This window comes from Salvelinus namaycush, chromosome 3 (genome assembly GCF_016432855.1).
Source record: "Salvelinus namaycush isolate Seneca chromosome 3, SaNama_1.0, whole genome shotgun sequence".
NCBI lineage: Eukaryota > Metazoa > Chordata > Actinopteri > Salmoniformes > Salmonidae > Salvelinus > Salvelinus namaycush.
The window spans coordinates 45,166,782-45,180,861 of NC_052309.1; the positions used below are offsets into that span (position 1 = coordinate 45,166,782).

Below are 14,080 nucleotides of genomic sequence, written 5' to 3' on the forward strand. Positions count from 1 at the left end.
TCCACAAGTTCACCTCCAATTGACACAAATTATGTCAATAAGCCTATCAGAAGCTTCTAAAGCCATGACATTTTCTGGAATTTTCCACGCTGTTTAAAGGTACAGTCAACTTGTGGTTGAAAAACAAGTTTTAATGACTCCAATCTAAGTGTATGTAAACTTCCGACTTCAACTGTATATATTTTTTTTTACTATTTTCTACATTGTAGAATAATAGTTAAGATTTTAAAACTATGAATTAACACATATGGAATCATGTAGTAACCAAAAAGTGTTAAACAAGTCAAAATATATTTGAGATTTTTCAAAGTAGCCAAAGTAGCCTTTATGACAGCTTTGCACACTCTTGGCATTCTAGTGAAACATTCCAATTCTGTTCTTCATTTTGACAGTTCGTTAAAAAAGTGCTATTTTTTGGTATTTTAGTAGTAAATCTAGCTCCTTTTGCCCCTTTCAATGGTTCAACTCTACCATTGAAATCATGATGTAGAGAAGCACCTTGAGAAGGTCCCTCTACGTCATCTCAAGGGAGGGGTTCGGTATGAAATAAACTCTTCTGGGTGGTACCACCTCAAGGCTTATTATAAAAGCAGGTGACAGTGCGCCTTATTTGGCAATGGTCCTGGTAAGTGGAGTGTAAGGAACATTTCCGCATATGACCAAATTCAATGTTTTTGCTTACCGTTTCATACACATCGGTGCTTTTACGAAAAGAAAGAAAAAACGTAGGCTATGAGGACTATACGTTTATATTCGTAGCTACATCCATCGTAACAATGAAATAGATGACAATGGTGGTCATGTTAACTTGTTATATTTTTTTTACCAACCACTATTATGACTGGTGGCACAGTCCACTAAGACAGTTAGCTCATAGTTCAATGGTTGTGAATGCTCATCCCTTATTTACAACATTCATACAGTGCCCACACACAAACACTTCTAAAACGTAAAATTATACCTGTGAGAGGGGTCACATTGGCAGCAGTTGTAGTTTTTTTTTTACAGTACCCAAAACCAATCTGTGAGTTAATTTGACCATTGGAAAAATAGCTACTGCATAAATATTGCAATGCGGGCTGGATTGAGCACCTAATCTTCATTTTCAAGGTGACGATTGCACTTTTCTTCCCAACACAGTACCAAAAATTCACATTTCAAAAGATGTATTTCGTGCCCCCATGGGGTATTCGAACTCACACCGCAAGTGGCAATAGATGGGGCGACAGCTAGCCTAGCGGTTAATTGCGGTGGGCCAGTAACCGAAAGGTCTCTGGTTTGAATCCCCAGCAGACTAGATGAAAAATCTGTCGATGTGCCCTTGAGCAAGGCACCTAACCATAATTGCTCCTGTAAGTTGCTCTGGTTAAGAGCGTCTGCTAAAATGACATGTCAGAAACTTGGTTGGTACCTTACCACTGTGAGCTAACTGTACAGAGCCGTAACTGCTCGCGTTGCACATCATTTTATTATCAGAGCGTGCCAGTGAACTTCTGGTAAGTACGCTTTAGTGAGAAAGTGTTGGGATCAGGTACAACTATGTTTACCCACACCCAAAATGAATGTTTATGAGCAATTTCCCCCACCCACAACTTCTCCCCTGACTGCATTTTCTATTTGAAGGGGTTGGGCAAAGGCTAAAATTGGGGTTGAGAGTTACCCTTTCATAATATGACCCATTTTATACATATAAATTAACATTAACCCCAATCAGTCTCCTTTAGGATTGCACATTCAGCAAGTGACCAGCAGCGGGAGTTCCCTTTGAATCTATTTTCCCATTCACTGAGTTGGTGGTGCTCATAAAATGTAGCATATCTTCAGAATTAGCAGAGAGCCCACTCTGGCAATTTGATGTAATTGTGGAGTATATTGTTCTAAACAAAGTCTTAAAATGGGTCATTTTGAGATATTAATATTTTTTATGTTGAATAAATTAATGTGACATTTTATTTTGGAATCAATACATATATTTGAGAGAACACCATAAGGAGTATAATGACACCAAGATGCTGTCTGTATCATGTAGTTCACAGATCATAGGGTCTTACAGGAGGCATGTATATTTCAAAAAAATAGCCAAAACTGGCCACTTGAATCATGATATAATTTTTTTAATGGTTTGTAATACAAATGTAAAAAGCATTTCAAACATCCATTCTCCCAATGTGAGAATTGCCAGAACAATCCAAAATACCAAAAATATTTTCAGCTCCCGTGGAATTGTCAAATTTGCTTTTGTAAGGAGTCATTGAAATAACACTGCCTGACTAATCAATCTTTCATGTTTTTTCCGTGGCAAAACGAATAACGTATGTGTATGTGTGTGTGTTAGTGGTCCTACCACTGAGTCCAGCGCAGACACTAGGCTGGTGAGGATCTCCTGTCTAGCCGACACCTGTGGGACCCGCAGCTCAGTCCGGGAGTTAGTCCTTATCCCGTCACATCCCGACTTCCTCATCTGTGCCATTCCTCTTCTGAGGGGACACAAAACAGAGGGCTTTCAATAAGTTATCAAGAAGATGAACCGAAACAGTCATTTGTGTCTGCCTGTGTAGATTACATAAATGTGGATGGTACCTCATTTGCATCCCATCAGTCACTTCTGGGAGTAGGATGAAGTTGCTCCTACACTGATCTTGGGTCAGTTTAGACTTTTACTCACTAATGGTTGATGTTGTGATTTTTGATCCCAGATCTGTACCTAGGGGAAACTTCACCCCAGAGCTCGGTTCTGAGTAAAACACTGAACAATGATTCAGTTTTACCCACGTCTGCAGAAAAGGAGGCTGTGTATACATGGTCTAAGTATATGGCATATGCTAGGTAGACAAAGTCATGTCCTGCCATTTAAGGTAGCTAAAGCCTACAAATTAATGAGCAGTAACCAAAAGCACATGACGTTGATCTGGAGTGAATAAGGTGTCTCTGCCATTCATCGCACCAATAAAAGAACAAGAAGCCCACACTGATTTGACAACAGGGTTTGGCTGCATTTTGAATAGTGATAAAACATGGCAGTTGGATGGGGGTCATTTGGGTGGAGGGGGAGGTTTATTCACATTAAGAGGCTTTTAAAAGTGGCGGTAATAGCCTCCATGTAATATGCTAATACCCAAATCCGTCACACACATGCGAAAGTAGCAAATTACGATACGCCTTTGTCAGCCAATTAAAGATAGCTCTGAATATTTATTTGAATCTCTTCATCCTTCATTTGCTCTCCTTAGAAGGTAACTCAGCAAATAACTGTAGAGGTTGGAATTGTCTAGGAATTGAAAGAAAAATTTACCCAAATTCAGTTTGCTCCCGATTAGGCCTCATTTCAAATTTAGGGCTGGCACGGTAATTGTATAATTGGATAATAATTGGATGAAGATCATCATAAATGCTTATTTTATTTTTGTGTATGTGAAACGAACATCTGACTGAAGACGGGGACCTTAAAAATAGTATGGTCATGCTACACTGAGTGTACAAAACATTGGGAACACCTTCCTAATATTGAGTTGCACCCCTTTTCCCCCCTCAGAACAGCCTCAATTCGTCGGGGCATGGACTCTACAAGGTGTCGAAAGCGTTCCACAGGGATGCTGGCCCATGTTGACTCCAACGCTTCCCACAGTTGTGTCAAGTTGGCTGGATGTGTCAAGTTGGCTGGATGTCCTTGGGTGATGGACCATTCTTAATACCCATACGAAACTGTTGAGTGTGAAAAACCCAACAGCGCTGCAGTTCTTGACACATTCAAACTGGTCCACCTGGCACCTACTACCATACCCCGTTCAAAGGCACTTAAATATTTTGTCTTGCACATTCACCCTCCGAATGGCACACATACACAATCCACGTCTCAATTGTCTCAAGGCTTAAAAATCCTTCTTTAACCCATCTCCTCTCCTCCATCTACACTGATTGAAGTGGATTTAACAAGTTCCTAATGTTTTGTACACTCAGTGTATATCTATGGATGGGGTAGACAGGCATTCCTGCGGTTGAGTCCGTTTCCATGGTAACAGTGTGATGAAACTTTCTTGTTCTTTGCGGAAACAAGCAAGGTGTTGTAGCAAACAAGTCTACGGTTGAGCCCCCCGCATTCAGGAGCGGTGGAAAAGAGAAAAAGTGCATATTTTATACCATTGACCGCAGTCATTTGGCTGACAAATAACAGTCACCCAAAATCCCATGACCATAACAGCCCTAAATGTTCAATGTCATTTGGAAAATGGACAGCCGTGTAGGAGAGAACTCGTAATCTGCCCGTTCGCTACATCCCGCCCCAGAATTTTGGGCAATCAATCACAGGGCTCCATTGGATGGCAACTGTTACAAACTGTTAGCTAGCTGCATTGGCCACCATTGAAAATGCTGCTAATGCTAGTTAGCCAGTTAATTATACCTTGTTTTCTCCAAATGTATGTTAGCTAGCTAAGTTAGCTATATTATGTATATAACCCTCATCTGCTGTCGACATCAGGATATGATTTGAGAGTATTAATTAGCTCCAAAAGTGGTTAGTAGCTACATGCTGACACAGTGCATTCAGTCATCCAGTGGCTAGCCACACTAAAAACAATATTTTACCAGGTTCCAGTGACGCAACAGTCCACCACAACATACCCGAGAGGCTCCTGATTAGCAAAGGTTAGTTTGTGTTTTATCTTCACCGAGTATTAAAAACACAGTTCGAAATCATTCTGAGGGGTTTTCTCCACTAGTTTGAACGGGGAATTGGGCTTCCCAGAAAAATGTTGTCCGAGTTGTCATAGGGCAATGTTCCAATGACGCTGATATTCCGATTTTTCACTTTAAAAGAATGTCAAACAAAAACCATTGATTGCAAAGTTAAACAAACCATACAATTCCATGCACACTGATTACTTTTAACGATTTCCACTGAAAATGTAACATTTACTCGAAAAACTGTGCAGATGTATAGTTTGATAACAGAATGATGGTAAAATCTCCCTCAGTTTTTTATGTGACCACATTATCCAAAAACTCTTAAATATCTACTCCAAATTTAAAGATGTCTGTAGAAAGAATGGAGTGTCAGCTATGATATGACACCTTGAGTTTGGAAAAAAAATATTTTGTTTATTGTAATACAGTAACTGAAGTAGATTAACACCCAGTAACAAAATTATGGTAACAGAATGACATCATGGGTCTCTGACTATACAGAATTGCATAATTATGAATATCATTCTCTTCATGGTGATGTATCCTAAATAGGTACACAGAAGGTAGAAACATTTCCTACTCTCCTTTGCATGTTTGGGTATTATTCTACACACTGGCTATTATTCTAAATTAGCTCCTCCCCCAAACAAGACCAAATGTGGTTGGACCGGAACAAATTTGTACCAATCATAGATGTCTGTTTCATAAGTTTGGACATCACAGTACAGCACAGTAGAGTTCAACACAGTATAGTTCAACACAGTATATTACAGTACAGTATTATACTGTACTCTAGTGTGCTACTGTACTGTTCTAAACTCTACTGTACAGTACTGTCCTATACTCTACTTTTCTTTACTGTACTCTATCTACTGTGCTGTCCAAACTTGTGAAACAGTCATTTATGATTGGTTCAGATTTTGACTGATCAAATTTCAACTACTTCTCATCGTCTGATGTCGGTCGGTGCTCAGTGGGTGAGAGGGCTGGTTACAGTATGGAAAGAGAGGGGGCTCATGGGTAGGTGTCAGTAAAAGACCGGGAGAGCTGACATTAACTGGAGAGAGAGATAGAAGAGAGATAGGGGGAGAGAGAGAGGGAGGGGTTGTCCAGACGGTTTTCACACTCTTGCTTTAACCACCACAGGACAGAAAGAGAACGGAAACATTGTGCAGAGCATAACAGTATGCTAGTGGAAGGGAGGATAGTAGCAGGTGACGCAACTGGTTTGTGACTTCTATAAATTCCCATTGTAGCCTATTCAGTTGCAGTCATTCTGTTACAGATTTTTAAGAGTCTATGTTACCAATTTGGTAACAGAATGACTTGTATAAATCACTTAATAAATCGAAAAACAAATTGTTATCACAAAAACACAAACTAATTGGTAGGTCTACCTTTACTTGTAACTTCTGTGAACTTTCATTATCTTCCCTCATGAAGGAGAGTAACTATAAAATATCTTAAAGATATGTAGATTTTTGGTAACACAATGACAAGACACTAGGCTATATATTTTCTTTTACTTACAAAAGGAAAATAATTTCTGAAAAACAATATAAAATGTTGATATTAGTTGCCAGGGTCTTTAACATAATTGTGTTTTGATGTATTTCTAATACATTTTAAGACTTTTCCAAGACCACCTTTCCGTCTGTTTGACCAGAAATCAAAGCCTTTACTTATTCCACATTTTTTGGATGGAACATTTATGAAAAAAGTGTATACAGTATATGTCTTAAAATAAATAGACTCAGCTGTCATCTGACACCAAATTTGATGTGCACCTACGAACTTCACGTTGCTCGTGCTCAACAGTAACCAAGGGGGTGGGGCTTAGAAAAGGGTCAATTAGCCTATTTGCAGGGGAGTAAGCCTAACATTTTCATCACAAACATGTTAACTGGACAATATAATCAGTGTCAATACAAAGTCAAGGAAAGAAAGGGTAAATAAAAGTGGGAGGGAAGAGTGGGGCATATAAAAAGAAGAATTTCCCCTCCGATCCTGATTCCAGGCGCTGCGTTCTCATGGCAACAGCAATCTGCTCCTTGGAAACTAATCTCGAGGCATTTGAACAATGCAGCTCCGGCCTTTAATCTCTCCAGACACTGGGAGTCATTATCCTAGCCTCTCAGGGCAGCCCCAAACCATAGACTCCACAGTGAGGGAGGGCAGAGACAGAGACAGTCTGAATAGGGCCTCCCCTGAACCAACAGCAAACATAGCCCCTTGAAAACTATTACACCACCGAAATAGATGGCCTCTTTCACTCCCATCTATAAGGCAAAAGAGGCACAAAAAAAATTAGAAGGGGGGCACCGTCATTTTGTTCGCAGCCAGAGAAAGCCACCACCAGTGAACTCAAATGAAGTGTTTTCTGGCTGGCAGTGGTTAGGCTACTTCAAATGCAATGTCACTCCTTCACAAGTACAAATGTCAAAACAAAGAGCATGGAAATTGACAAAGCCACTGATGTTGAGATGAAAAAATGCAAATGAACCAATATGGTTCCGGTTCCAATTTCACTTGTAGATGTCAAACACAATTATTAATGTAGGTGCATGTGACTGAAAAAGCTTTAGGTTTGTTGCTTTGGTAATTTATAATATATATAGGAATACAAAAGGGCTATTCTAAAAAAAAAAACATTGCCATCTTTGACCTTTGGCAAGGACAAAACAAAAACAATTCAACTGTTTGCAATAGTAGCCTCTCTTGCCTTACAGCAAATCATTTCAGACTGTAGCCCAAATATAGCTTGGTCTTACAACATTTATGATACCACCAGGCTACAGTACCCAAAATGTTTTGCCTGTGCCTTGTGAGATAAACTAGCCTCTACCTAAGAAACAAAAAAGAACCACAACAGTATGGCTACACTTCAGAACACTTCCCTGGTATGAGAGTACGCCTTGATCTTAAAACGATAAAATGCTGCTCTAGCTGCCATGCTTAAATGCTCCAGCTAATGACATCCTAACCCATTTGAGTCCCCCCGGGAAGCTGGCACTGTTATTTCCTTCATGTCATGTAAACCTCTGCAGGCTACAGAGGGCTGAGCTGATCCTTTACTTGTTGAATAATTGCCCAAGCATTATTTAGCCAGAGTTATTAGGCTACAATGTACTCAGAAGGAGTATAAGGGTTTTCTGAGCTGGTTTTGCACTAAGAGGCTTGTGGCTCTCGCTGCCATTGATACACAACACTTTGCTTATACCCCTTAACAAGCCATTACGGCCGGAGACCTTTTGAAGACCACAACTGTATCTAAATTGTTAGGCTCAGTGCTGATCATTGACTTTTATTTAATTATGTTGATCTTCGGGCATGCCAGGCATGATCCCAGAGGCTGTAGCAGGCCTACTAGGCTGTAGACATGCATTAGCTAGGCTATTATGCCTGCGTTGTGGGATAGGCATATCCATGAGTCATTCTAGCCATTCCTCTGCTCAGACGTTGCTGACGCATGCCAGATCTTATAACACCTGGATAAGTATTTTACGTATCAGCTTACCACATCATCAGTTTGGAGATCCAGCTAATTCTGGATTAGTTCAAATACACGGAACAACTGAGGTTCATAGTTCACAGGTTCATCTTATGGTCATGATGCAGCAGTGTGTAGGAGGGAGATTCGAAGATGTGAGAAGTGTGCAGGAGGGCATGAGACAAAGGAATATGTAGTATTGGTGGGGAAAGCTGTGCATGTTAACTGTAGGGGTACCCATGTTGCTGGAGATCAAAAGTGTCCAGCGAGAGAAAGACAGGTCAAGTAGCAGGGCTCTATGCTGGACTTTTTTACAAGGAGCACATGAGCACCTAAGTTGAAAACTGTAAGCGCACACAAAGAAATTTAGGAGCACAATGACAAATATTTGTGGTAATAAAGCTAGAATTATTCATTTTTCTTTGGGCAACTAAATAAAAAATTCCAGGTTGCACAGCTAAAATATGTAGGTACATATGCGAGTAAAATGGTAGCACTATATAGCCCCAAGTAGTACAGGTGTCATATGATGAGGCAGTGACGAGAGTAGTGGAGGAAGATGGGTCCAGGGAGAGGGATCCTAAGAGGTTCCCTGTGAGTAAGGGGAGGCCAATTGAGAGTAGTAGGAATAACGTACTTCAGTAAGGTTTCCACTAGTTACCACAGCCACAATGTCAAAATTGGCTATATCATAAAAATGCATGAAAAGTAAAATTTGTTTTTTGGTCTTCATTTAAAGGTTAGGCACAAAGTTATCAGTGTGATTAAGGTTAGGTTTAAAATCACATTTTAAGAAGATAAATTGTAGAAATAAGCTGGGTTTATGACTTTGTGAGTGTGGTAACTAATGAACACACTTTAGTAAGGTTGGCTTCTTACATGCTGACCAAACCGACGCACGCATGCATGTTGATTTTGTACACCCACACCAGACACGCAGATTGAAATATCATAGACTCCGATACAATTATATTAATTTGGTGACAGGTCGAAAAGCATGAATAACATTTATGGCAATTTAGCTAGCTTCCTGTTGCTGGCTAATTTGTCCTGGGATATTAACATGGGGTTGTTATTTTACCTGAAATGCACAAGGTCCTCTACTCCGACAATTAATCCACAGCTAAAACAGTAAACCAAATTCCTTTCTCGTCATCTCTCCTCCTTCAGGATAATTTTTTACTTCTTTGGACTTTATATGGCGGTTGGTAACCATCTTTACGATGCATTACTACAACCGACTGGAGTGCGGACGTCAGTTAATCTTTCAATGGGTATATACTCTTAAAAACCAATGAGGAAATGGGAGAGGCCGGACATGCAGCGCATTGAGCGTCACAAATAGAACCTATTTCTATTTTAGCGCTTGGCCACGCAGACACTCGTTGAGGCGTGCGATCAGTGTGGGTGCAATGATTGAATAACACGTATGTGTAAATATATTTTGCAGCGCTCGCGAGCAGTGTGGTCAGCATGTGAGTCAACATACCTGGTAAAATAAAATACAAAAATAAAAGTAACATGCACATTCAGTGGCACTTCGAAACTATCTCCTGAGAAGGTCATACATAGAGGTCGACTAATTATGATTTTTCAACGCCGATACTGATAATTGGAGGACCAAAAAAAGCCGATACCGATAATTGGAGGACCAAAAAAAGCCAATACCAATTAATCGGACGATTATTATATATATTTGTAATAATGACAAATTACAACCATACTGAATGAACACTTATTTTAACTTAATATAATACATCAATAAAATCAATTTGGTCTCAAATAAATAATGAAACATGTTCAATTTGGTTTAAATAATGCAAAAACAAAGTGTTGGAGAAGAAAGTAAATGTGCAAAGTAAAAAATCTAATGTTTAAGTTCCTTGCACAGAACATATGAAAGCTGGTGGTTCCTTTTACCATGAGTCTTCAATATTCCCAGGTAAGAAGTTTTAGGTTGTAGTTATTATCGGACTATTTCTCTCTATACCATTTGTATTTCATATACCTTTGACTATTGAATGTTCTAATAGGTACTTTAGTATTGCCAGCCTAATCTCGGGAGTTGATAGGCTTGAAGTCATAAACAGCGCAATGCTTGAAGCACAGCGAAGAGCTGCTGGCAAATGCAGGAAAGTGCTGATTGAATGAACGCTTACGAGCCTGCTGCTGCCTACCACCGCTCAGTCAGACTGCTCTATCAAATCATAGACTTAATTATAATATAATAACACACAGAAATACGAGCCTTAGGTCATTAATATGGTCAAATCCGGAAACTATTATTTAGAAAACAAAACGTTTATTCTTTCAGTGAGATACGGAACCGTTACTTATTTTATCTAATGGGTGGCATCCCTAAATCTAAATATTGCTGTTACATTGCACAACCTTCAATGTTATGTCATAATTATGTACAATTCTGGCAAATTAATTACGGTCTTTGTTAGGAAGAAATGGTCTTCACACAGTTCGCAACAAGCCAGGCGGCCCAAACTGCTGCATATACCCATACTCTGCTTGCACAGAACGCAAGAGAAGTGACACAATTTCCCTAGTTAAAAGAAATTCATATTAGCAGGCAATATTAACTAAATATGCAGGTTTAAAAATATATACTTGTGTATTGATTTTAAGAAAGGCATTGATGTTTATGGTTAGGTACACATTGGTGCAACGACAATGCTTTTTTCGCAAATACGCTTGTTAAATCACCCTTTTGGTGAGGTAGGCTGTGATTCAATGATAAATTAACAGGCACCGCATCGATTATATGCAACGAAGGACAAGCTAGATAAACTAGTAATATCATCAACCATGTGTAGTTAACTAGTGATTATGTTAAGATTGATTGTTTTTTTATAAGATAAGTTTAATGCTAGCAAGCACCTTACCGTGGCTCCTTGCTGCACTTGTATAACAGATAGTCAGCCTGCCACGCAGTCTCCTCGTGGACTGCAATGTAATTGGCCATAATTGGTGTCCAAAAATGCCGATTACCGATTGTTATGAAAACTTGAAAATCGGCCATAATTAAATCGGCCATTCTGATTAATCGTCGACCTCTAATACATATGTAATAGAACCATTATTCTGCATTGTGAATTGATGTGGAATTGTATGTTTATTTTCTTATTGTTTAAAAGGAAAACCGATTTAAAAAAAGTTAACATTAAATGGAAGATCGGTGAATTACAACCTCACTAGGCTGCATTCAAAACAAATCTCCCTCATCCCCCGCAATTTGGCGGAGACTCGCGCCTTTAACTTTCAGTTTTGGTCCACCAGCTTCAAACAGCTGTAAAAACTATATTGTTTGTTATTGAAATCGAGAAGACATTTCACAGCAATGTTTTCTCACGCAAATGGCAATTGAGCAAACCGTGTACAATATTTAGCAACCAGGAAATGACAGAGCGCTTTCTACACTGGCCACTTGACCCGATTTCCCTAGACAACACAGCCACAAAGTCAAAACAGTTTTCCCCATTTTGGGATGCCAGACCAGCGGGAGAAATCAACAGATGAATATCACAACACTGGTGGGTAAGTAAGACTGTGAAACACTACCATTCCACTATTGATGCAGATATATTATGGACATTTTTGAAATTACAATCCAAAAATTCCTAAATATCCTATATATCCTATATCCTAGCACCTTTAAGTAAAATTGTCCATTTGTCACATCCCTACTTGTAACATTTACTGAGGTAAATTTACTGAGGTAAATTTACTGAGGTAAATTTACTGAGGTAGCCTAGCGGTTAAGATCTTTGGGCCAGTAACCGCAAGTCCTCTGGCAAGGCATATAGCGATTTACAGGAGCAATTAGAGTTATGATAAGAGTGTCTACTAAATTAATACAATTTAGAAAATTTGGGCATGGCATAGGTTACTGTAGCTTGCTGCTTTTATATCATGTCTCAGGTAATGCATGCATTGGCTAAACTGCATGTGAAGCTTGTTTGAGGTGAACTTCAGTGATATGTTCATGACATGATAGTAAACTAGCTAGCCAGCAGATTACGACCCTACCGTTACACTTGTTTACACTGAGCTGCACTCGGTCGAAAACATACCTCAATCCAGTGATTAGAAATTGCATTGTACTCCGATTTGTCCCATTATCCTAACTGTTACAAACGGAAGATTGAACAACTGCTATTTTTTCCGGAAAGCTGCCTTTCATCCTCGTGCTAGCTAGCAGTACCCACAGCAGCCATTGTGTGCCATTCCACAACAAAGGAGCTGATTGGCTGGAATGGCAGTGGTGGCTTCTACAATCTAGCCTGAGGACAAGGGCAGTTTTCCAGTGAAATAGCAGTATTTCAATCTTCTTAATGTATCAGTTTGGATATAGGTCAAATGTGGATAACAGTGGCACATCCCATCCCTGCAGGTACCCGACCTATATCTCGTGCCTGCTCCGCATTGTCTTAATCTAACCATTAATACCGTCGACCCCAGTGCAGCTCAGTGTAAACAATCATAACATCAGTTGGGTCAGAATCTGCTGGCTATAGTACACTAGCTAGCTATACGCCCTACTCCAGGTTAGCTACAATGGGGAGTTTTGAATCCTGACTGTAGCTACCTAACTAGCTATGTAGTCTATGCAAAAATAGTGGATGAGATTGGGAAGAGAAAACTGTGCATGACAGTTGTGAAAGTGTTTTTCAACCAATGTCTATGTGGGCTGCCTGCTAGCTCGCTAGATCATGTTGACAAGATTGAACAAAACGCTTGAGTCTAATTTAATTAGCTAGCTAAACTAGCTAGGTAGCTACCCAGTAAGCTTACACTAAAATAAAATGGTTGACGTGCTCTTGAAAAATGTCTTAATTTATACTCAACACACAAAATGTAATATGCCATCCGTTTTAGCTAATAACAGGCAACAAAACAATGACCGGATAGCTGGCTAGCTAGCTAAATTAGCTTTCTTGCTAACGTTAGCTAAACCATCCGTGCGCACACCCAACCAAGACTCGTCGTACATCGTATCATTCTGTGAAATGTTGTTGCTCAGTTAGCTGTACACATATAAAATACACAATTTAGCAACATAAATATAATTTAGCCCATACCATTGTCCGCATCTAGCTAGCTAGCTATGGAAATAGCGAGATGGTTCAATCGAGCTGGCCCATCTCCTCCCCCAGAATTCTAATCTGTAATTTCACAATTTGTACAGTCATAAAAAGTCACGTGTGTACAAAAGACACGGTTTTATGTTTGAATGTTCATAAATGTTACAATAACATGATGCATACCTTACCAACATCAACGTTTAAATTGTTTTACACTGTCAATCCCGGAATATGGTTATTCCCCGTTTAATCCAACCGAAATTGTTGGGTAGAATTCCCATCTAAAATCTAGCATTAATATCGGGGTTTCGAAGCCTTGTAATCTGAAGCATTGTTGCACAAAATTCGTTAGCAAACCGTTATCACCGAGATTATTTTTCTATTTCCCCCGTTTTTTCTATTTTCTTTAACAGTGGAGTGTGTCCCGTTTCTTTGTTCTGTAGCTAATCCAGTAAAATTGAAACTCATTCGCCTCCACTAATCCAGGTCCAACTCAACAACAGCATCTATTGGCTGTAATTTACATATAGCTAGGATTAAGGAACCTCTGGGAAACCATGGGGGGAAACTCGCCTGGAGAGGGTCGTGAGTTAAACATGTTGTAAAAACAAACAAACAAATATCACACTCGGCATTAAACATTTAACTAAATAACTAAACATTTAGATTTGACTGCACAAAAACTGGTTTTAAAACTAATTGGGACTAATATAATGTATTATAAAGGATTATTATATATAATGGACAATGTATTATTTGGTAGGTTAATTTAGGTGCTTTTAAGAATTGACTCTCAACTATAGTGAAAAAGGAA

The 14,080-nt window shown here is 39.3% G+C and overlaps 1 protein-coding gene across 3 annotated transcripts in view; it reads right to left on the reverse strand.

Annotated features, from left to right (window-relative positions):
• LOC120031764 (general transcription factor II-I repeat domain-containing protein 1-like) overlaps window positions 1-13,725 on the reverse strand; it is a 41,474-nt gene extending 27,749 nt beyond the window's left edge. Inside the window, exons 1-2 of one of the 3 annotated variants that reach the window (XM_038977569.1) lie at window positions 13,450-13,725; window positions 2,345-2,477 (exon numbers count right to left, since the gene is read on the reverse strand). In XM_038977569.1, the coding sequence (XP_038833497.1) occupies window positions 2,345-2,477; window positions 13,450-13,460 (144 nt within the window). In that variant the 5' untranslated portion in view covers window positions 13,461-13,725. Of the gene's footprint in view, window positions 1-2,344; window positions 2,478-13,263; window positions 13,348-13,449 lie in introns of those variants that run through there. The other 2 variants (XM_038977578.1, XM_038977588.1) reach the window with 2 other exon arrangements.
• Window positions 13,726-14,080: the final 355 nt, after the last annotated feature.